The sequence below is a fragment of the Lissotriton vulgaris genome, chromosome 9 (assembly GCF_964263255.1).
Source record: "Lissotriton vulgaris chromosome 9, aLisVul1.2, whole genome shotgun sequence".
Taxonomy (NCBI): Eukaryota; Metazoa; Chordata; class Amphibia; order Caudata; family Salamandridae; genus Lissotriton; species Lissotriton vulgaris.
The window spans coordinates 558,968,417-558,991,681 of NC_141697.1; the positions used below are offsets into that span (position 1 = coordinate 558,968,417).

At 44.6% G+C, this 23,265-nt stretch overlaps 1 protein-coding gene across 2 annotated transcripts in view; it reads left to right on the plus strand.

Annotated features, from left to right (window-relative positions):
- Window positions 1-13,495, plus strand: part of LOC147691790 (transmembrane emp24 domain-containing protein 10-like) — a 40,495-nt gene extending 27,000 nt beyond the window's left edge. The window contains exons 2-6 of one of the 2 annotated variants that reach the window (XR_015299963.1): window positions 2,243-2,363; window positions 2,900-2,973; window positions 4,371-4,497; window positions 11,855-13,053; window positions 13,100-13,495. Coding sequence is in view for 1 of the 2 variants with exons in the window: in XM_086938081.1 (XP_086794207.1) it covers window positions 2,243-2,363; window positions 2,900-2,973; window positions 4,371-4,497; window positions 11,855-11,976 (444 nt within the window). In the remaining variant the exon portion in view is untranslated. Of the gene's footprint in view, window positions 1-2,242; window positions 2,364-2,899; window positions 2,974-4,370; window positions 4,498-11,854 lie in introns of both variants that reach the window. The other variant, XM_086938081.1, reaches the window with a different exon arrangement.
- Window positions 13,496-23,265: the final 9,770 nt, after the last annotated feature.

A 23,265-nucleotide genomic window follows, 5' to 3' on the forward strand; every position in this document is an offset into this window, starting at 1 on the left:
TAAAGTTTCTTTACTGAAATTTTGTCAACCACAGCCATGTTGGAATAGATCAGAGTACTATGCAGCTTCACCTGCAGGAAAATACTTTAACTGCTCTTTTTGTTGGTGGATGGGATAGTAACTCCCCTAATTTGGGTTTTGCCATCTGTTTCATGAAACTGCAAGTAGTGGTTGCACAACAAAGTGAAGGCCAGGTACCAAGTTAGATGCTGGATGAAGTTTAAAGTGCCACTTCAAGGGCAGTGAACTACGTTTCCATCTCCCGGGACCTCAGTCGTCGACAATCCAGCCTTTACTCCAGGGACCGGGCAGGTCTTTCGAGTATGGAGGGCTGCCTGCCAGCAGGGCTTGCAGGACATTTCTCTGACATGGAAGGCCCTATACCCTTCGTAGTCCTTCAGAGGGACTATACCATCCCTGGGGGCGAATTATTGAGATATCTCCAGATTGGGCATTGGCTACTACACCCAACTATGAGAAACTGAATGGAGTGGGCATTGACTCCCTATGTAAAATGGCTCATGAGCAAATTCTCCGACAAACACCTCCTTCTGAACTGTATGTGCTTTTGCGACCCACGCAGACAGCAGACAAAAGCCCAGTCCAACGCCACTGGGAAGCAGAATTGAGGCGTCCGCTTTCTTAGAAGGACTGGAAAGACCTATACCACAGAGCATGACACACAGCCTATAACACAGCAGGCACAGAAACGGCTTTGAAAATCACCTCATACTGTACATTACACCAGTGAGGCCTCATAGGGGGCAACCCAGCTCGTAGTGATGAATACTGGCGGCAGTGTGGAGAGAAAGGCATGCTTGCCCATATCCTCTTGGAGTGCACCAAAAAAACAACGTTCTGGGATTTGGGCCTAAACGACATGGATCCCCACCTCTCAACACAACTCCCTAGGTTCCCGTCATATACAGTGCTGGGCCTCCATAACCCCTTAACTATCCCCTAGCCTCCGGTAGAGGACGTAAAATAGGAATAGCGCTAGGTGCAGCACACCAAACCATCCTCTCACTGTAGAGTCGACCACCATACCGACAGATAAGGGTTGGCTACACCGTTTGTGGAGTGTCCTGGGTTGGAGAGACTTACGCTCACACACACCGGCCTGGAAGATACATTTAGTACCACTTGGTATCCATTCCTAGCGTTACTTTTCCAAGAATTCAGCGAATTTACATGTCCCCGTTATTTACAGATATTGAGACTCACAGATTCATCTCACACCGAAAAAGACGAAGTCGCACAATGAACGACCCACACACACAGTTGCTAGTTGCACAGCTATTGGTACTGGGGAGCGTGGGAGGGTAGTTATAGGGGGGAGTTAATTGTTTCCCGTTATGTCATTGAAGGTTGTCATGTCTACGCAGATGCTTTCAGAACTTTTTAAAAACTAAAGATATGCAATGTAGCATTTATTGAAGTGTGATAATGACAACAATAAAACAAATTTAAACCATTAAGCGCCACTTCAAGTACCAAGGACTGATGTTTGTTTTGGGGGTGATGTATGCTGTTTCTGTTTTTGGAAGAGCTGGATGTGTGATTCTTTTGGGGGGGGGGGGGGGGGGGGTGGATTTTGCCGCATTTTTCTTGGCGTCTCTGTGCTTAGTTCTGTATTTGCTACTCCCTTGACCCCTCCTATCTTCTGAATTTGGTTAGCACTCCAGTTAGTATTGTCGGTCTGTTCTGGGTGGTACTGAGCACCCTTGTTACTAGGGGAGGTGAACCATATCTCATAGTCATACGGGTGCAGCAGCATGTGAGGATGTTGTCCCCTGGGGTTTTACTGATAACAGGAGCCATAAGATTCTCTCTATATTTAGCCAAGCAGTGTAGTAACAAACAATTTAACACTGAAAATGTCCATACATTAGTAAATGGAGAGGAACTGCTTATCCTATAAAGTAATAAACGTTGTCTAGTTCATTCAAATATCACTTGAACTAGCACTGCTATTGTTTCTTTTGGATCAGTTTACGTTATATTGTAAATAAAAATCTGATTTGTCTTTTAAAGATAGATTTTGGCGTAGAATTAAGCAGTCAGTATGGAGGCGTGGCAGCAGTGGTGTTTGTAAAAACCCTTGTCTCCTAAAGTGCTTGGATGGATGATTCTTTTAAGCATATTGATGGCAAGCATCTTTAAGTTATTTTGCTTCTTTGTTTTTCATCCTGATCGTAGTCCTCTCTTTCATTACCTGTGGATGTGTTTGCGTTTCTTTAAGGTGACTGATTCGTCGGGCCATATTCTCTACTCCAAAGAAGATGCAAAGAAAGGAAAGTTTGCTTTCACCACAGAGGACTTCGATACTTACCAGGTGTGCTTTGAACGACATGAACTTGCAGGTAGGTACTATGGAGTATCCAAGCATTCTTGTCGCTGTCTCCCTTTTGCAATAAAGACATGCAACACTGTAGGTCTATTTGGATTAAATTCTCAGAGTTGAGCCCTCATTCACCAGTTCAATCAGTAACCCAATTTCTTAGAGTCCGGCATCCCAGATTCTCCGTTTTTGAGAACTTTTATTTTCGATCACATGGGAGGACATTTCCATGACACTTAATTTGCACGAAGACAGCTCAGGCCACCCCAGTGTTAGTACCGGTTATTTGCGGCTTCACAGTCTTTGGGTGTTTAAGTATCTGGCGATGCCTGGGCCAAAGGCAGATAACTATCCAATTTTCCTTTGCTCCTACCATAAATATTTTGTATACATGATGAAAAAGCTATTCATGCTCGTTTTGTGGAGGTTATATTTGCACCCTATCCTACTAGCGTATCATTCTCTTAATGCAGCTTCTGTTTACGTGATAATGTTGGACACTGTTTTGCTGCTGCACTTCCTTGAGTTAATATTGCATTCTTTTCTTCTGAATTCCAGGACAGCTGCATCTCACTGACCAGTTGATCACGCTGGACATCAAGCATGGGGTGGAGGCAAAGAACTATATTGAGGTACACAGAGGTTTCATATGGGGATAGGTGCGTGCATGCTGGTCATGAATGTGTGGCAGTTGGAATTCACATCTTTGTCCCTTGGGCTGCCATGAAGTTTGGTAGATGACACTTCAAGAAGCTCTGATGAACTCTATTGCTATACTTCTCTGTCACAGGACTTGAGTCTTTTAATGGCACTTCTGGTTGCACAAGGGCACTATTTTGAGGCTTGGCAGTGTATCGAACTAGACACGCCTCCATGCCTTGGATACCTACCACTGGCTAAGGAAGGGGAGTCCTAGTGTGATTTATTTCAAGTTGCTTCTGGGGCAAGCGTTTGTAGAGGCAAACAAGTTAAAAACACTGGTCTAATCCATGGACCAACTCTAAAATCTGACCATCACATTAGACCCGCCAAGACAGTGGCTGCAGAGCGGTGGCATGATGAGCACTTTTCACTTAAAGGAGGTGGTCCTCTCTCTTGGTCCCTTTTGAGCCGGTTCTATACGTCCATCCTGCCAAAACAAAAAGGCTTTGGTTTATCATTGCCACTTGATTCAAAACTGTGAATTCAAGATTGCCCTGTTATATCTGGCTAGTTTGACGTTGTAAGGCTTATGAAAGACCAGCACGCATTGAAACGGTGCAGCCTAATCCCAAGAGACTTCAGAAATGTTTGTTACCTAGTAACTAACAAAAAGCAGAGATTAAAATTGGTCTTTAGCAGAAATAATGGAAATAAATGTGTGCCACTGTGCTATTTAACTTGTGTCGTCTGTATTAAAATTAATTTGGAGGGTCAAACAGTATAATTATGGATCTCCATTTGCAAGTGGTCACATCTTCAGAGGATATGGAGCAAGATGCTAATGCTAAGGTAAAGCTGAAACTTTGAGGCACAATGTTTTGGAACATGGATATAGATTTTTCAGACAAGCAGTGTTCTTTGATATTTGTCCAATTTTGCATGCATTATAACATAAAAAGACAGCCTTCTGAAAAGAGGACGCCCTGTGATCAAGTAATGAAATTGTATATCAAAGAAGACATATCTTTAGGTGGCTGTCAAAATCCAAAATTCTGTGACATTTCTCACGTCTGTCTTGGGCTGATATTTTTCTAATCGTTTTATTTGAAATAAAACGACTTTTTATGCAACCCTGCAAGCCTTTTATTGTTGATAGAGGCCACACTCTCTCTGGCTACTGGCCTCGCTTTTGGCACCACTACAAGAATACATCCAATAACCATGGTAATGAAGGGTGGGAGTGGATAATAATGATTTTGGTAGAGGAAGGCTGTATGAACTGAGGGAGACCGCAGGGTCATTAATAAATGAGCCTGTTCAATATATCAATTAATACTAACGGCTACACCCCCTCCAACTCGACAACCTCTGTTTTCCTCCTTTGCAGTTAGCGAAGGCAGAAAAACTGAAGCCCCTTGAGGTGGAGCTGAGGCGTCTGGAGGACCTGTCGGAATCCATTGTGAAGGATTTTGTTTACATGAAGCAGCGTGAAGAGGAGATGAGAGATACCAATGGTAAGTGCCAATCACTGTTTCTTCATTGCAAGATGCGGAGTGGAATCTATGTGACAGACTCGACTTCCATGAGGCTGGGGTGGGTCCATGGAGGGGAGTATGAAAATGGGTGGAGGGGAGTTGTATGCGGTTTTCTTGTATGCACGTTGAATGTCTTTTCCTGGCTTTGATTTAGTTGCATCTACCTCAGTTCTTTATGCCTACACCCCATTTGCTATTGGGTGGCAGCTCACTGTTAGAGAAAATCGAATTGTTTTAGTCCAAATTGAAAAATAGGACAGCCCTAATTAGGGATGGGTGTAATTTGCCCAATTTAGTGCAGCGTAATTATGCAAAATTATTGCAAAATTACGCGAAATGCATCTCTCGCTCATAAAATGACATGATCTGTTGTGGTAAAAAATTTAACAAAAAAATATAATTTCGAGTTTACTTCTGGTTGCTTACTTTGAAAACGCTCCGCTTGTATTTAAATATGTAGTTTTGCACTTAAAAAATACCTGAACAGTCCGCTCTAGTAAAATATCTACCTTAAACACTACTTGCATTAAAAAATTAGGTGAACAGTACATTGCACGTTAAAATTTCTCCCTGTAATTACGTGATGCAGCATAATCGTATTATCTCAGTAATTTCGCAGACGTTCTGTTTAGTGAAATTACCAAAAATATCCCAATTACTTCGGCTTAATTAAAGTTTCACCCAGGCCTTGCCCTAATATGATGAAACTATTTTTGCTGAGCTCCTGTAGACCGAATAGGGACCTGGTTGGAAGAAGCTTGCACATCTTGGGCCTCTTAGTATTGCCCAAGCCCTGCTTGGGAGAAGCTCATATGGTTAGGATCCTATAACCCTGACTGGGAGTGTGGATATTCAGTCTACAGTGCCAAAAGTCCTAGACTAATGTTGTTGTTGCTGGAGCTTTGTAACCCTTTTTGGGCATGATTTGATTAGGCATTGCCTGAGAAAATGTGCATGTCTGGCTCGTGTAGCACAGGAAAGCACTGCTTGGAGAAAGCTCACACAGGGATCCTATAGCACTGACTGGGGATTAGCACTAATGGTCAAATGCTGGGGGTAGTTGAAATGTCTTGTGCAGTGCTAGGTGAAGCTTGCCCTGCTGGCACTCATAGCTCTATGATCAATCCATCATATCATTTGTAGAGCGCACTACTTAGGCTTGAGGGTCTCAAGGCGCTGGGGGAGTGGGGAATGCTGTTACTACTCGAAAAGCCAAGTCTTGAGGAGTCTTCTGAAAGTCAGCAGGTCGTGAGACTGCCGTAAATGGGTGGGGAGGGTTTTCCAGGTCTTGGCGGCTAGGTGGGAGAACGATCTGCCACCGGAGGTCGCTCTTTGGATGTGGAGAACTGTGGCAAGGGTGGCGGAGCAGAGCTGACGGGTGGGGGTGTAGAAGCTGAGTTGTCTGAGGCACGCTGGTCCGGTGTTGTGGAGTGCCTTGTGTGCGTGGGTGGGGAGCTTGAAGGTTATCCTCTTGTTGACGGGGAGCCAATGCTGGTCTCTCAGGTGGGGTGTGATGTAGCTGCGGCGAGGGGATGTTGAGGATTAGGCATGCAGAAGCATTCTGGCTGTGTTGAAGCCGTCTCAGGAGTTTGGCTGGTGCTCCTGCGTAGAGGGCGTTTCCGTAGTCCAACCTGCTGCTGACGAGAGCCTGGGTGACCGTTCTTCTAGTGTTCAGTGGGGATCCACTTGTAGATCTTGAGGAGGGTGTGGAAGCAAGAGGAGGAGAGGGCGTTGACTTGCTTAGTCATGGAGAGGGTGGAGTCGAGGATGATCCCTAGATTGCATGCGCCGTTGGTGGGTGTTGAGGTTGGGGCATTCTGGATGCGTTGAAGCCGTCTCAGGAGTTTGGCCGGTGCTCCTGCGTAGAGGGCGTTTCCGTAGTCCAACCTGCTGCTGACGAGAGCCTGGGTGACCGTTCTTCTAGTGTTCAGTGGGGGTCCACTTGTAGATCTTGAGGAGGGTGTGGAAGCAAGAGGAGGAGAGGGCGTTGACTTGCTTAGTCATGGAGAGGGTGGAGTCGAGGATGATCCCTAGATTGCATGCGCCGTTGGTGGGTGTTGAGGTTGTTCTCAGTGTGGTCGGCCACCAGGAGTCGTCCCAGGCCGACTTGGTGGAACCGAGGATGAGGACCTCTGTCTTGTCTGAGTTTAGCTTCAGTCGGCTGCTCCTCATCCATTCTGCGACGGCCTTTATTCCTCTGTGGAGGTTGGTTTTGGCAGGGTGGGGGTCTTTGGTGAGGGAGAGGATCAGCTGGGTGTCATCGGCGTAGGAGATTATTTTGAGGTCGCGTGACGTGGGCGAGCGGTGCCATGTAGATGTTAAACAGCGTTGGGCTGAGGGATGAGCCCTGGGGTACGCCGCAGATAATCTTGGTGGCTACGGAGCGGAAGGGGGGGAGGCGGACGATCTGTGTTCTGCTGGAGAGGAAGGAGGTGGTCCAGTCCAGGGCCTTCTCTTGAATTCCGGCATTGTGTAGTCGTGTTCGTAGTGTGTGGTGGCAGACAGTGTCGAAGGCGGCTGACCGGTCCAGGAGGATGAGGGCTGGTGTTTCTCTGTTGTCCAGCAGGGTCCTGATGTCATCGGTGGCGGCCATGAGGGCAGTATCAGTGCTGAAGAACCGGGACTGGGAAGTGTCCAGGATGCTGTTCTCCTTGAGGTGATTCAGAAAAGGGGGTGGTGAGGTAGCGGGTCAGTTGTTTTTTGACGGTCTTCTTGATGACCTTCGCCGGGAACGGGAGCAGAAAGATGGGCCGGAAGTTCTTGAGGTCCTTAAGGTCCCCCTTTGATGTCTTGAGTAGGGCGTTGATCTCAGCGTGCTTCCAACTCTCCGGGAAGGTTGCTGTCTCAAAGGAGATGTTGATGACTTTTTGGAGGTGGGGTGCGATGGCTGTGCTGGCTTTGTTGAAGATGTGGTGTGGGCATGGGTCTGACAGAGATCCGGAGTGGATGGTGTTCATCATCTTGATGGTGTCGTCGGCGTCTGTCCAGGAGAGCAGGCTCTTGGTGCGGATGGTTGTCGTAGGGGGTGGGGGGGTCTCAGTGGTTGTCGTGGCGGTCCTGGCGTTGAAGCTGTCAAGGATGTCTGCGATCTTGTGGTGGAAGAAGGTGGCCAGCTAGTCGCACAGGTCTTGCGAAGTAGGGATGTCGTTGGTGTTGGAGCTGGGGCTGGAGAGTTCCTTCACGATGTTGAAGAGCTCTTTGCTGTTGTGTGCATTGTCGCCCATGCGGTCTTTTGAAAGAGGTCCTTTTGGCGGCTCTGATGAGATGATGGGGTCTGCGGGTGGCGTTCTTGTGGGCTGCGTGGCTGTCCGGTGTTCGTTCACGGAGCCAGTTCCTCTCCAGTTTTTGGCAGGTTTGCTTGGAGGCCTGGAGGCCTTCAGTGAACCAGCTGGCTTTCTTGCTGGTGTGACTGTTTCTTGAGCGGGGCGATGGTGTTGGCGCAGTCGTAGATCCACTGTCTGAGGTTGCGGGTGGAGGTGTCGATGGGGTCAGTGAGTGGGCTCTGGGCGAGGGTGGTGATTAGCTGTTCTTCAGTGACTTTGCTCCAGCAGCGTCGAGGCATCTGTTGGGTGCGGTGGTGCATGGTGGGTTTCCTGAAGGAGAAGTGGATGCAGCACTGGTCTGTCCAGTGGAGTTCTGTCGTGTGGTTGAAGGAGACGTGGGGGATTGCAGAGAAGATGGGGTCAAGCGTGTGGCCGGCGGAGTGGGTGGGTGTTGTGACGAGTTGTCTGAGTCCGAGGTTGGCTAGGTTGTCGATCAGGGTGGTGGAGTTGATGTCATTGTTGTTCTCGAGGTGGAAGTTCAGGTCCCTGAGGAGGATGTAGTCCGTGGAGGTGAAGGCGTGTGTGCTGACTAAGTCGTCGGTGGAGTCGCTGAACTGTGGTCGGGGTCCAGGGGGTCTGTAGACGAGGGTTCCTCTGAGGGTGGTGATGGGGTCGGTGTGGATCTGGAAGTGTGATGGATCGGTTACAAGGAAGCTCACACTTCTGGGGGCCCCATCAAGCTGATAAGACATTGTTGACAAAGATAGCACTGCTCAAACTCTATATCTATGATGACAGTGCTGGTAGAAAACTCTCTGTTTGTAACCCTGGGTGGCTGCCGGGGAGTGGAAGCTCACACTTAATATTTTCTAGCGCTAGGAGGAAGCACCCAGTGCTTGACCAGGTAGCTGCTGAGGTAGCTGAACCTCCAGGTGTTCTGTATGGCTCGGCACTTCTAAAAGAGGCCTACATTGTTAGGGTCTAAAGCACTTAGATGGCATTGCTGGTATAAGCCATCCACGGCAGTGCCCTATACTGCTGTCCAAAGGGCGTGCTCGTTTTTAGGTCTCGACTGAGCCAGCGTGTATGCGCTGCTCTGCAAGACTTTTTGTAAGGGCCTCAAGCTTTACTCAGTACTTTTCACACGCTCATGCGTGTGGTATTTTTGTAGTTGCATTTTTCCTATTTGGCTTTGGTGCAAAGACTGCATGCAATTGGGCAAAGGCGGGTGCATGTCCCGCCTTTCTCAAGAAATGTATCCACCCAGGCCTATGGCTTGCGATTACGAGCCGGGTGGATGTCACACGAGCTCGCACGTACCATGCAGCTCGCATGTTGGTGACTTTTTCTGTTTGGGGCTCTTTGAAGGCTTTTTTTGTGGTGAAGCAATCTCTAATAAAGGCAAGCTTCTGAAAACGAGGAAGGCTAAAGCAACGTCTCTGCAGTGTGCCTTAGAAGCTGTAGCTGTTATTGTATCCAATACATATGAAGCTCGAGATCTGCTTATTAAAGCCCAAACAAGCCTTAAAGATCATTTTACAGAGGCAGAGATGGTGAACGAGAAGACTTGCTTTCAAAAGAGCTATGAGAAGAGTGAGCATGTTGGTCGCTACTTAACCTGGTCTGTGAGAAAGAAGAGCAGCAACAACATTAGGTCTATTTATGATGAAGCTTTGAACAAGCTGGCCACTCAACTGGGTCAAATTGGAGAGGGTTCCCTCAAGCATTACCCCCACCTTTATTAGGTTGCAGATTACCCAGCACCAGAAAGTGTCAAAACATTTCTGAAATCTATTCAGATGCCGGCTTTATTGAAGGCACAACAGCAATCTTTTATCCTTCTTATAACTGCGGCAGAGCCTGAATCCACAAATAACGCATTCCTGTACGCCAAAGCATCCGGGTGTGATGGTCTGGCAGAGATTTACAATGTATTTAGAGAACAACTAAAGTAGTATATTAGCTATTATTTATAGTGAGTTATTAGGAGGCTAGGTATCCCCTAAGACATTTACCACGGCAGTGGCCACTAGCCTTTGGAAAAAGGGAAAGCCCGTGGAAAATATTGGCTCATATCAGCCCATAAAGCCAGAATTTAAAAGCTTATTAGGTCAACAAGCTTTCTTCAGGACCCATATGATCCCTAAGGACTTCCTTGCTTTATACAGTCGCTAATTAGTATGGGTTCAGGAAGCTTTTTTCTCTCTCTCTCGCACACACTCTCGCACACACACTCTCGCACACACACTCACACAAACTCTCACACACGCACACACTCACACACGCTCGCACACGCCAACATGCCCACACACACACAACCTCCCTCACTATGTCTCTCACACTCTCTCATACTTTTCAAAGAAGACACTATGGGGTTGAATTCATCTGTTGTCAGTTGGACTGTAGCCAGCTCCGTTTCAATCTAACATTCTCATTTTCAAACTTAGACCCTGGTCCTGATAACAATGGCCCTATGTTTGCCTTTGCGGGGGGAGGGTGTATTGGAGTAGTTGCCCCTAATCTTCTCCAGTCTCATTCATATTTCAATTAAGAAACACATCAGGCTTGATATCAGACTGATATCTCTTTTCTGATCCATTTGGTGTTTCAACATGCCTTTCATGAACTGGTGTCTGATGACAAAGGCATTGGTTTTGTCTTAGAGTCCTAGACTTTTCTCCAAAGGCTTACGCTCGTGAGGTAATGTAAGCTGCAGCTTTTTGAAAAAAAAAGAATCTTTCAGTAGTGGGTCAGCAACTTCCACCTTTATATTGATGTGCAACTCCAGGTGCTGTAGATTTTGTACCTTCTTCGTACACTTTGGTGTGTCCGAGCCTTCTATCAGAAAAAGCATAGTATAGCTGGTTTGGGACTGTCCATCAGTGCCAAGACACAGCATTCCCACTGCTATGGGTCGCAGGTAGGCAGAGGTCACAGGCTTTGTAACCATCAGACTATTTGCATATTCAATGGGAAAAATGTAAACGGTGTATTTTCCACATCTCTCACTGAGCATTAATCAAAGGGACCAAATGAGCACCTAAAAAACCAACAAGCATTGGTGGTACCATGACTTTAAAGTACTGTTGTATGGTAATGTGAAGTATTGCAAGTAGATAGCATGAGAACAGATATGTATTTGTGTGGAAGCAAAGAACTGTAGAATGATATTGGTGGAGGTGACAGCTGCATTGACAAGCCAGGCCTAAATATCTGTGCAGGTTAATGACTGTCTTCCTCCCATCAGCACTACTTCTATCTCCCATAATGTGGGTAGCGCCAAAGCCCGTCTCCTTGCGATTCTCTTGGGACCTTATAAGTATTTATTTCTGCAGCACAGTATCCTTGGTGCAACATCAACTGTTGCATGGCTAAACACTTATAATGTCACAAAGGCGAGACCTATTGGCTATGCCAATGCTTGTTTATTCTGTAGCTCAACCTCAGTCACCGAGGAGGGGCTCTTAGAGCTCTAGAGCTCTGATGGAATAGTTGGCCAGAAGATAATGCTGCTGGGTCCTGCAGTCTCCAAATGAACCAGGCGCTGCTTCGCTCTTTGACACCGACAAGGTGCTGCTAGTTCATCTTGCATTGAAAAGACAACAGTCAGACTGGTGTAGCCTTTGCAGTTATTGTTGGAAGAAGCTCACTCAACAGGATGTCTACAGCTCAAAAGAACATGGCTGACACTGCTGCCTTCCTGTTTCTGACCGGGCACTTCTCAATTAATGAAATGCTGATATTGTCTTATAGCAGTCACCGTGCATAACTGCTTGAAAGGGTTTGATCTATAGAGCTGACTGAGCACAGCTATGAATTAGCTTACACTCTTGTGGTTCTGTGTCTACAAATGGCAGAATTTTGCCCTCCTGATGGTGGTCTAGCATTGTCAAGGAACAACTGTTGGGTCCGAAGCTTTGACTAAACACTGCTAGGAGTAGTTGCACTCCTGTAATACCTTAATTGATTGCTGCCCAGTATAATGCATGAACATACCATTCAAACATCGCTGTTGTCTTTTGTTCTCACTTTTCCTTTTGGAACTCAGTTTTGCTCCTGTTCCCTCATTGCAGAGTCTACAAGTCTCCGTGTCCTCTACTTCAGTGTGTTCTCCATGCTGTGTCTTGTGGGCCTGGCCACATGGCAAGTCTTCTACCTCCGCCTCTTCTTCAAAGCCAAGAAACTCATTGAGTAAAGTGCAAAGGATTTTTGGAGCCCTCTACACTGGTGTCTTTCCTGCTTTCACACTCCAAAGTCCGGTCAACTTCAAAAGCAAGACTATTCTTGGCAACTTATTGAACATGTGGGCACGCAACTACTACTTTCAATCAGCTGCTTCTACTCCTTTTTGGGGCATATTTATATTTTAATAATCATACTGTGGGCATTAGGGTATGAATGTTGGGGACTTGTGTTCATTGGTGGAGGTAGAATAAAAACAAAGAATGGTCTGTTCCGGTGTAATCATTGGGAAAACATCTCTCACTCGCATGAAGACAGCCTCTACCAGCACCAGCCTTTTGCAAAACATTGAGCACCAGTTACAGCTTATCTTGTTAAATGGAATACAACAATTTCTCTTGGACTATTCTAAAAGGTGGTGTCACCCAAAAAAGAGCATGGTATATGCTTAGACCTTTTCCTTTTCCAGTCTGAATTTCTGTGTTTTGTCTTCTCTGTTTCATAGTACATCTTAAAACCCGTATGGAATCCATTTTTAACGCCTTCCAAGAGGGATAAGATAATTATGATCAGCAGTAGCAGACGAGATTCAATTTTGAAACTCTTCCAACATTTTCTCATAAATAGTGGGCGTTGTCGAGCATGGCTCACAAATTAGCAAACCAAACAAACAGTACTGCAGGTTGCCATGACTGGTTTATAGTAGCTTGCTTATCAGACTGAAAAAGTACTCCGAAACAGATGCCTTTTAAGTGCTTCAATCATGAAACTTTTAAGAAAATTGCTACGGAAAATTGACCATTGAGGGATTTTTTTTAACATTATTTTTATTTTAATAAACCTTGTTCAGGGCAGAGGTAAACTCTGTACACCCCACACTGCTTTTTAAAGACCATCTACTTTTTGATTAATTGAAAACGCACTGAACTTCCATTCCAAGAGGAGTTTTTGTTTCTGGAGCACTTGCCTTATTGCTGATGACAACTGTTGCTTGTCCCAAAGACCTGGAAAACATATCCGTACTGTTTGTAGTTGTAGCAGTTCTTGTGTTTGCTGGAAACGCTTTTATTGTGCAGTTGTAGCCTCAAATGTTTTAGTAAGGCAATACAGTAAATTGAGCAGAGATATCCCCTCAGGCAGAAAAGCAACACTGGTTTTCATTCTCAAACTAAGATCCACACCACCTTAAATATTTATAGTACTTTGGCATGAGAGAGCAATTGCTTTCTATTTGTGATGATTGACGGAAAGGTTCTAGTGTGGGAGTGAAGGTAAGCGGTGGAGAATAGGAGACCTGAGTAAGCAGATGGACAAACTCGCGGAGGTGTGGGCGTAGCTGAGAGCTAGAGGGTGGGCAGGTGGTTTATAAAGAACGAGTGCCTGGGATGTGATGTAAAGTTTGGGGAAATTTTGGGGTTGGAACTTCTGTGGAATTACCTTCATCAGAAACTAGAAAATACCGTTACTTTGGCAGTGGTGACATGTTTGATTTTGCTGTGATACAGTTAATAAAGCAGTCTTTTTATTAACAAGTTTGTGACCTGACTGGATCTGTGTTAAAACTAATTGGGGTGGTGTCTGTGGTGGGCTGGGCACTTTGGAAAATGCATGACACAGCAGTTTGATAACTAGTATAGTTCAGATTACCCAAAGAATATGTTCTCACCAATTTTCAGTTACTACTTGTAAACACTGAACATCTCCACATTTATGGAATATCCCAATCCATTTATGTCAATGAGCTAGTTCTGTTCAGAAAATAATTTTACATTGCTTACCTAACAACATGATTTCCAGTCATTTTTAAACTATAATGTACTTTTTATAAAATGTTTCAAAACCTGTGATGAGGTCCTGAACTTACACCGCATTCTATCTGATTCCTTGGCGCCCTGGAGTATATACCTTTCTCCCAGTGTTGATTGAATTTAGACAAGATATTGGGTGAGGGTTGGCTGCATGCTCTGAACATGGTGTACTGTTGCTTGGTGTAAGCATGAAGAGTCATTAAAAAATAGGCAAAGACACCTAATTCTGCATTCAAATAGTTATCTTTTTAGTAAGTGTGTGAGAAAAGCCATTTTTTTAAATGTTCTTTGAAAGTCCAGATGTTCGTAGACAAGCCGTCTGCGCCCAGAGGCCACCCCGCCTGCCCGTTTTAAGACCGGTCAAGCCCTGAAGTACTCGGCAAAAGAACTAAAAGACTTGGAGACACCGTTACTCGATCCATGCTACCATATGCTAACTGCAGCGGCAGAAACTTTGTGCTGCACTTACTACCCTTTTATATCTAAATTACCTAAGACAGCGCTCAAGCAAGAGCATAACTTAGAGTTCTACTCCTTAACTGCAGGTCACTCAGCAAACATAAAATCGAAATTCATGATTACATTATGAACAATCACCCTGATGCTATGTTCCTTAAGGAGACATGGCTGAATGAGTATTCTGCCCCTGATATACTACAAGCTCTTCCTCATAATTACGGTTCTGTCGGGTTCGAACAACAAATGATTTATCCAAACAGTTTTTCAATACTGCTAAAAGAACCAACAGAACACCTCTGAAATACTGTAAATCCTTATAGTAAATGAAGGAGGACCTAACTCTTGCTTTATAGTATCTTTATAGCATTTTCTGAGTCAAAAAAGGTCATTTCTGTACATTATATACATTGACTGTCATTATATCAAATACAGTGCAAAAACAAAGTGACATTAGTGAATTGTGAGTTTGTGATAGACAAATTATATCCAGATTTCATATAAAGCAAGTATACACATATATACAAAATATTATTTCATAAGACCATAAAATAATACAATCTAGGAACCCTATCATTTCTTTCAAGTTTTGGTGAGGGCTCCAAGTTTATATGGCCTGTGAGTAGATGTCCAGCAGCCGTTTTGAGAGACAAAGCAGATCGTCTCTTGCGACTGAATTCCGACTCACGAAAAAATCTTCCCTTCCACGTGATTAATGCACCTGGTTGACAGGACTGTTGTGCTGCATATATTATTGTCTTGATAAAGACCCGCTGCGACTGAAAACATTGGCGCCGTAAGGGTCGAAACGTCGACATCTACTCACAGGCCATATAAACTTGGAGCCCTCACCAAAACTTGAAAGAAATGATAGGGTTCCTAGATTGTATTATTTGATGGTCTTATGAAATAATATTTTGTATATCTGTGTATACTTGTTTTATGTGAAATCTGGAAATAATTTGTCTATCACAAACTCACAATTCACTAATGTCACTTTGTTTTTGCACTGTATTTGATATAATGACAGTCAATGTATATCATGTACAGAAATGACCTTTTTTGACTCAGAAAATGATATAAAGATACTATAAAGAAAGAGTTAGGTCCTCCTTCTTTATTTACTATAAGGATTTACAGTATTTCAGAGGTGTTCTGTTGGTTCTTTTAGCAGTATTGAAAAACTGTTTGGATAAATCATTTGTTGTTCGAACCCGACAGAACCGCTATTTTCTAAATTACATATTACCCAGGTTCTGAGGGACACAGGGTCAACCCCGTTGTTTTTTATAAAGATTCCTCATAATTACGGCATCCTTAGACAAGGCCGCCCTATCAAGCGAGGAGGAGGAGTAGCCGTCATCTTCCATCTGTCATTAAAATGCACCATGGCTAAAACTTATGTAGAAAACGGTGTGTCAGCTTATTTCACCATAAAGGTGGCAAATGATCTTACGATTAATGGCCTTTTGATATATCGTACCCTGGGGCCGGCCACTAACTTCACTCCTAATCTTGCTGAAACAGTGATGCAATCGGCATTACGCTCTAACAACTTAACGGTGCTGGGGGACTTAAACTTACATTTTGATGATCGCATGAAGAGTGATGCACAATTCCTATGTGAAGAATTTGTCACCTTGCAGCTAGAACTCAAATCCACGGACCCGACACATCGGTCGGGTCATGTATTAGATCCCATTTTTTCTAACTACAGAGAGCTAGTGGTTGAGTCCCCGACCCCTGTTCCTTGGTCGGACCATCATCTTGTAGCTTTCTATATTCCACTAGCCAAACGTCTCTGCACGCTTAGAACAGGCCCCACCTTCCCACTAAGAAAATGGCCCAGATTCAATAATGAGAGTTTTACTCGCGCCTTACAGCAAAATCAACCCCTACTGGAAAATGAGATTAATACTGCCACCTCAGCAGTGGATAAGTGGATCATGGAATCGCTGGATATAGTTGCTCCATGGAACACGAACACCCCGCAGAGACAGTCCAAATCAGCACTGTGGTATAATGAAGAGCTCAGAACAATAAAAAAGGCTGCAAACGCCTAGAGCGCCAATGGAGGAAAGATTCCTCGGAAGATAATAAGGATGCTTATAAGTTAGCACTAAAAAAGTACCACTCTCTTATGAAAAAAACAGGTACCACCTATTATAATGAGAAAATAGAAAAGGCGGAAAACTCCTTTAAGGAACTAATAGTCATCCTTAAAGACATATCCTCTCTAGAGAGAACGTTGTCTCCGCCTACCAGTTACCCATGGTTGTGTAATCAGATCACTGACTTTTTTTCATCTAAGGTATCCAAAATATACAACTCCTTTCCTGATCAGGCCTGGAATGGTCTTCTTGTGCACTACTGAGTCCAGGATTAACCAACTCCTGGAATTTCTGACCACCTCACTGGCCGATTTGAAGAGTACGCCAAGTATCAAATTTGGCTCCCCAACGCAATAAAGGAAGGGCTAGACCGTATACTACCTTATGTGCAGCAACTGCTAGAGCTATCTTTTCAATTTGGGGTGATCCTGGGGAAATGGAAAGAAGCTATCGTTCTTCCTCTGAAGAAAAAACCCTCAGCTGACCCAGGTCTGCTGGATAACCTCTGTCCTATATCATTACTACCTTACTTCTCTAAAATAGCAGAGAAGGTGGTGAACAAGCAATTAGTTGGTCATATTAACTATGATACCCTATTCCACCCTACGCAATCAGTCTTCAGAGCCGCATACTCTACGGAATCAGCACCACTTTTTGTTACAGAGTCCCAACGTAGGTGAGTGGATGCTGGTCAGACAACAGCCTTAGTCTTGCTGGACCTCAGTGCTGCCCTTGACACAGTTTCTCACAAACTGCTCCTACAGCGACTATGGTCAGGTAGGCTGGATGGAGCAGCTCTGAAGTGGATGACATCCTTTTTACGATCGTAGCTTTCAGATTGCACAGAACCCACATATGTCTAAAAACATGCCACTCCCACAAGGGGTCCCACAGGGCTCAATTCTTAGCCCAACCCTTTTTAACCTATACATCGCCCCTGGCAGAGATTTTGGAAAAACACAATTTCACCAATGTGTCCAATGTGGATGACACGCAGCTCGTTGTCACTCTATCCCATGACTCCGATGAGCCAGGCACCCAGTTCTCCTTCTGTTCAAAAGAACTAGCTTCTTGGATGTCAAACAATTGCCTGAAATTGAATGGCAGTAAAACTAAGGTTATGGTCCTAGGGAAGACCCCTTCCATCTGGTGTTCAGCTTGGTGGCCCCAGAGGCTGGGGCCCTTGCCTATTCCCAAGGGAGAAGTAAAAAACCTGGGAGTCTGCCTTAACTCCAAATTATCCTTTGAGACCCACACCAGGAAGGTTACTGGGAAATGCTGTGGAATCCTCAAAATGTTAAAGAAAACTCTGGATATCCTCCCCATCTCAGCCAGAAAAACCCTAGTCCACACTATCTTTACAGTGCAACTGGAGTATGGAAATGTTCTTTACTTGGGAGCAACATAAAAGTCTCCTGCGGCTACAACGCATTCACAATACGGCAGCTCGCCTAGTTCTTAATCTACCTAAGAGAGCCTCCTCGGTGAAAGCCCTTGATTCCCTTCACTGGCTGCCTGTTGACAAAAGTATCCTCTTTAAAGCTTGTGCTTCTGTCACTGGAGTCTATAGGGAAAAGGACCTAGATACCTACATGATCTCTTGATACCCTACAATCCTACTAGTCATCTGAGATCAACAGGAGCCCTCCTGCTCAAAGTCCCAAAAATCCAAAGGGTGAGGATGGGTACGCGCTCATTTGGCTATTTGGCAGCCAAAAATTGGAATACACTACTGCCTCCACTCCGCGCGGAATCATCTTAAAGTGTCCATTGGAGAGGCTTGAAAACCTGGCTCTACCAGATGTGATCTCTGCCTGCCTTGCCCAGCCAAGCATGTAGCTGTTTCTAGCGTGGGGACACACCAGTCTGTATTGTAGTTCCAAAAAGTACCCTGTCCTGCAGGACCTACGACGGTTACGGATAACATATACTGTGGGTCTGGTGGTAGGCTGACTCGGTGTACACCCCCGCCGCATATATTAGCCTATAGTTCGCCTTAGCTAGCTCGCAGCGCCACTAGAATCTCCTATTATCCGGGAGATTAGTTTGTGCAACTTTAGAACACAATAACCTCAGACTCATGGAAACAATATATTACTTTTCACCCAATCACTCGTGCTTGCTTGTTTTTACTTTCAGAGAGATACAGAGAAGAAAAAGTTGAACGTGTTTACAATAAGAATTTTTTGTGCAGTAGTTTTTCTCATGTAGAATAAGTGCGCTCTTATGACAGTAACAGAGATATAGAGCCAGTAGTACAGTGAATAAGAAGAAATAGTACTGTTCTACCATTTTGCATTGGTCACAAACCTATACCTGTATATAGATGCATTTATCAAATAAAGTGCATACTCCTAAGATGCCTATTCAGACTTTTACGATATTCTCATACCAATATGATCCTCTCACACATGAGGAAGGTCCAACACATACAATTGAATGACTCCAAGATAAACATTGCTCAGGACTACTCCAAGGAATCGGTATCCATTAATAGTATGGGAGAACTCTCTATCCCCTTTGCATTTGCAGCCCCACAAAGTTTCATATCATCGTGAAGGGGAAAACAATGACCTTCAATGATCCAGTAGACCTGCAATTCTTCCAGGACTCTTCGACCCCCTCAGACATGGCAATATGAGCGATCAACCAAGATGGTTCTTCTACTTTGTTTGCCTTCTCTCATAGATCAATTTTATCTCTATCTTACGATTGCAGAATATACAGTCTCTCCCCAGGCCAATTGTGTCAATGTTGTAGCTTATCTATGTTGATTGCTAGCTGCATCCATGCACACATTGTGATGTAACAGTTAATGGATGATACATCTTTTAATTTTCTCCCTTGTTCCTTTATTTTGATTTGTCCTATGTCCTACTATTAGGGAGCCTGTTCCGAAGGAAGTACATAGGAGGAGCTAATTCTGGCGCTTCACTTAGAAGATTCATACTTTAATGTGATGACTCATCCAGCGCAGGATTTGAACACTCTGCTCTCATTCTCAATTGTTATCCACACTGTTTATGATGATTTTCTACCGGTCACTGTTATCTAAGTTGTCCTTCTTGGTTACATGTTGTGTAATGCTGAGCACATCTATATCTGGGCCAAATAAGTTCTTCTTTTGTCCAGAGGATTGGAGGCAGGCATTGTTGGCTTGTGACAGGCCTGCTCGTGACCCATTGCCTCTCATTTAGAGGCAATGGGCCACGAGCAACCAAAACGTGGAACTTCGTATTTGGTGTATTATCAAAATTGTTATAAATTAACCAAGTATAGGCTCAAGTTTCCGGTACATCCACCACGCCGAATGAGACCTCCACGGCACAACCCCAGTGTATTCTACTGAACGCATGATTACTCGCCAAACACGCCCCGGAGGTCTGGAACACAATCTTGCCCTAAACTTATCTTCATCACAGAGACCTGGCTGAACCCTGCCTCTAGGCCGGATATTGCAATTGCCACCCCAGAAGCCTACAAGATAACTCACCCTGACTGAACCAACAAACACTGAGATGGAATTGCCATCATCTACAAGGACACCATCCACTGCACAACCTCCTCAAATGACTCCACATCGATAATGGAGCATCTCAACTTCCAACTTCACACTGACAGAAAAAGTACCATCAGAGTCACCCTTACCTACAGACCACCAAGACCATGCCCCAGCTTCTGCAACACCATCCTCTTCCTCCTCACCCAAATCGCCATCGACTCTGAGCACTACATCATCCTAGGTGATCACTTCCACCTGAATGACCCGAGTGACACCAACTCAGTCAACTTTCTGGAAAGCATGAGCAACATCGGCCTCAAGCAACTTGTCACCGGCCCTACCCACATTGTAGGACACATGCTCAAAGCCATTTTCACTTCCAGGAAGTGCAGCCAAGTCCCACAGCTCACCTGGACTGACCCCTACAGCGTCTCCTTCACCAGCTCATGACCTACCAACACTGGTGCCATGCCCCCCAGCTCCACATACTGAAACTGGAAAAAGATATCATAAAGACCAGTGGAACAATGCTGTCAACTCCTACCTCGCGGATACAGCATCCAATCCAGAGCAGGCAGTGAAGAACGTCTCCCAGTGGATCACAGAATGCACCAACACAGTCGCCCCCCACTAAGCCAGCTAAATCCAAAGGACCTGCCAGAAGAGCCAGCTGGTTCACCGCAGAGCTGAATTGCACCAAATGCAACTGCTGGCAGCTTGAAAGGTAGTTGTGCACCAGCAAAGAGACATGAGGCCAAACCACCCTCAAGACTGCACTCAGCCAATACCACCACCTCCTGAAAAAAACAAAGAACGCTCTAGCAAACCATGTAGAGGCCAGCACAAAGAGCAGCAAGGAGCTCTTCACCATCATGAAGAGGTTTACCAACCCCGCAGCCATCGAGAATAACATCCCCCCCCCGTGCCCCCCCCCAAAGAACTGCGTGACACCCTGGCAGACTTCTTCCACGACAAGATCTCAGTCATCTATGTAAACATCAACCCCCTGCCTCTGACAGCATCAGCTTGCTAGCACCCACAAACACAAACCCTGAACACCTGCTCACCCATTAGAACCCTTTCACACCCCAAGCCGCAATCTCCATCATGAACTCTGTGCACTCTGGAGCACCCATGGACCTCTGTCCCCACTCCATCTTCAACCTCGGGAGCAAGACGATTGGCTGCAAGCTCATGAAAGTCCTGAACACCTCCATCACCTTGGCCTCTTTCCCTGAGAAATGGAAACACGCTGATGTGATGCCCCTCCTGAAGAAACCATCCGCCGATTAAGCAGAACCAAAGAAGTACCAGCTAACCTCCATGTTACTCTTTCTTTTTTTGTAATTTTTCTTTCTTTTTTTATTTTGCCACAAGGTACATTAAATCACATATAATTTAAATTCATTATTAACATTCCTTTTTTAAAGTCCTTTAAGTTAAATCACTTATCTCAGAGAAAACATACATCACTCTTGTTATTATCATGGCATAAATCATCCGGAGCCACCCGATTCCTGTTCTATTTACTGGCACGATAGATTCTTTTTTTCTGACCAGTTGATCAAAGGTCCCCGTATTCTATGTCCCTTCTCTCTTGCACGCCAGCCCTTGTTGTTATATAATGCCATTTCTTTAACATGGATATTTAACACTCAATATAACCAAGCAGTAATTGACGGGGGTTCAACATGAGGCTATCAAAAGTCTGACCACTGTAATTGTGACAAACACAAAGTCCCGATGGGTTGTAGATAGTTCAGCTCGACTGTCATACCCAAATAGCATAATGGTAGGAGTGATAGTAATCATACAATTAGTTGTTTCTTGCCAAAAATTCTCAATTCCCTTTTTTAATGATCTAAGTAGGTTACATGAAAAGAACATATGAATAATATCAGCAGGGCCCTGGCAGCAGCTAGGACATTAATCTGATTCTCGTTTCCCCCATTTATGCAGCTTGGCTGGGGTATAATATAAATCAAAAATCGTTTTATAATGTTGCGTATTTATATTAGCCGCCAAGTGGATATTTCTCCCTAGTTCCAATGACATGTCTAGATCTACCTCTGGATCCCCAAGTTTCTCTGCCCATCCTGTCTCTGTTTTACCTAAATCTTCTGGTATAGTTTCCAACAGTATGTTATAGAACTCCCCAATCCGAGCGCCCCCCTGGTGTATTTTATCCAGTATAGGTATTGCTCCTAGACTAAATGATCCCCTTTCCAGGGTTTTTAAACAGCCTTTCATTTGGATATATTTAAACAATGTCCCTTTGTCAATTCCAAACTTTCCTACTAAATCCAAGAAGGGGATTATCTGTGCTTCGTCATTATATAAACACAAACCCGTATTATTCCTGCCCGCTCCCAGCCCTTGGCCATACCATCCATTATTCCTACTGGGAACAATGTTGACCCCCATAACGGCGTATATCTATTAAGTTTGAGTACTTTCAAAGTCTTACAAGTTTTTATCCAGACCACCCTAGCTGCTTTGATACATTTAAAACGAATGCTCTTATAATAACTTGCCTCCCATTGTCTAAGAAACAAATCTTCTGCTTCCTTTTCCTATAGCAAGCTGCTAGATAGAGGGCAGGTCATCCCTTTCACCCATCCTCTGCTCTACCAGGAGAATACCCATCTGCTGCAGAGAAACTGCCCAATAATAGAAAAGTATGTTCGGGGCAGCCCAGCCGCCTTTCTCCCGAGGGAGAGTTAATGTTCTTAATGCCCGTCTTACTTTGTGATAGTTCCAAATAAAGTTTGAAAACATAGCATTCATTTTCTGGATTATACTAGGTTGCAACTCGAGAGGAACAGAGTGTAGAAAGTACAAAATTCTAGGAACATTTTTAATTTTTAACACCTTTATCATGCCAACCATAGTTAAATGTAATTTATCTATTCGCCAAAGCTCATCGTTAATATCCTTAAGTATAGGATCAAGATTATTTGTCCATAGCATATCTAGTTTAAATCTTATCCTTACCCCCAAATACATAGCAGAGTCAGTCTGTCTCTGGTCTTGTATTACACACTGTCTTGAGCATATTATCTGAGTCTTACCCATTTTGCCTGAACCACTTTACAACCATATGTCCTAATACATTATTAGATCTCATGACCCGTGTTAACTCCGGGTCTCCCAATGACTGCTGCTCACCTCCTGTCCTTAGGAACACTTTCTATGCACTGCCTCATAGTATTCTCCCTTTCCTGAATGAGTCCCTCAGTAAGGGGGAGGTACCTAGTGCGTTCAAAAATGCTACGGTAGTCCCACTGTTAAAAAAAAAAAACAGGGGCTGACCCCATGAACTCCTCCAACTATCCCCCTATTTCCCTTCCCCCTTTTTGGCCAAGATCATGTAGGCCCATGTGGCCAGGTGCCTCTCTAACTTCATCGAACAATCAGAATACTTA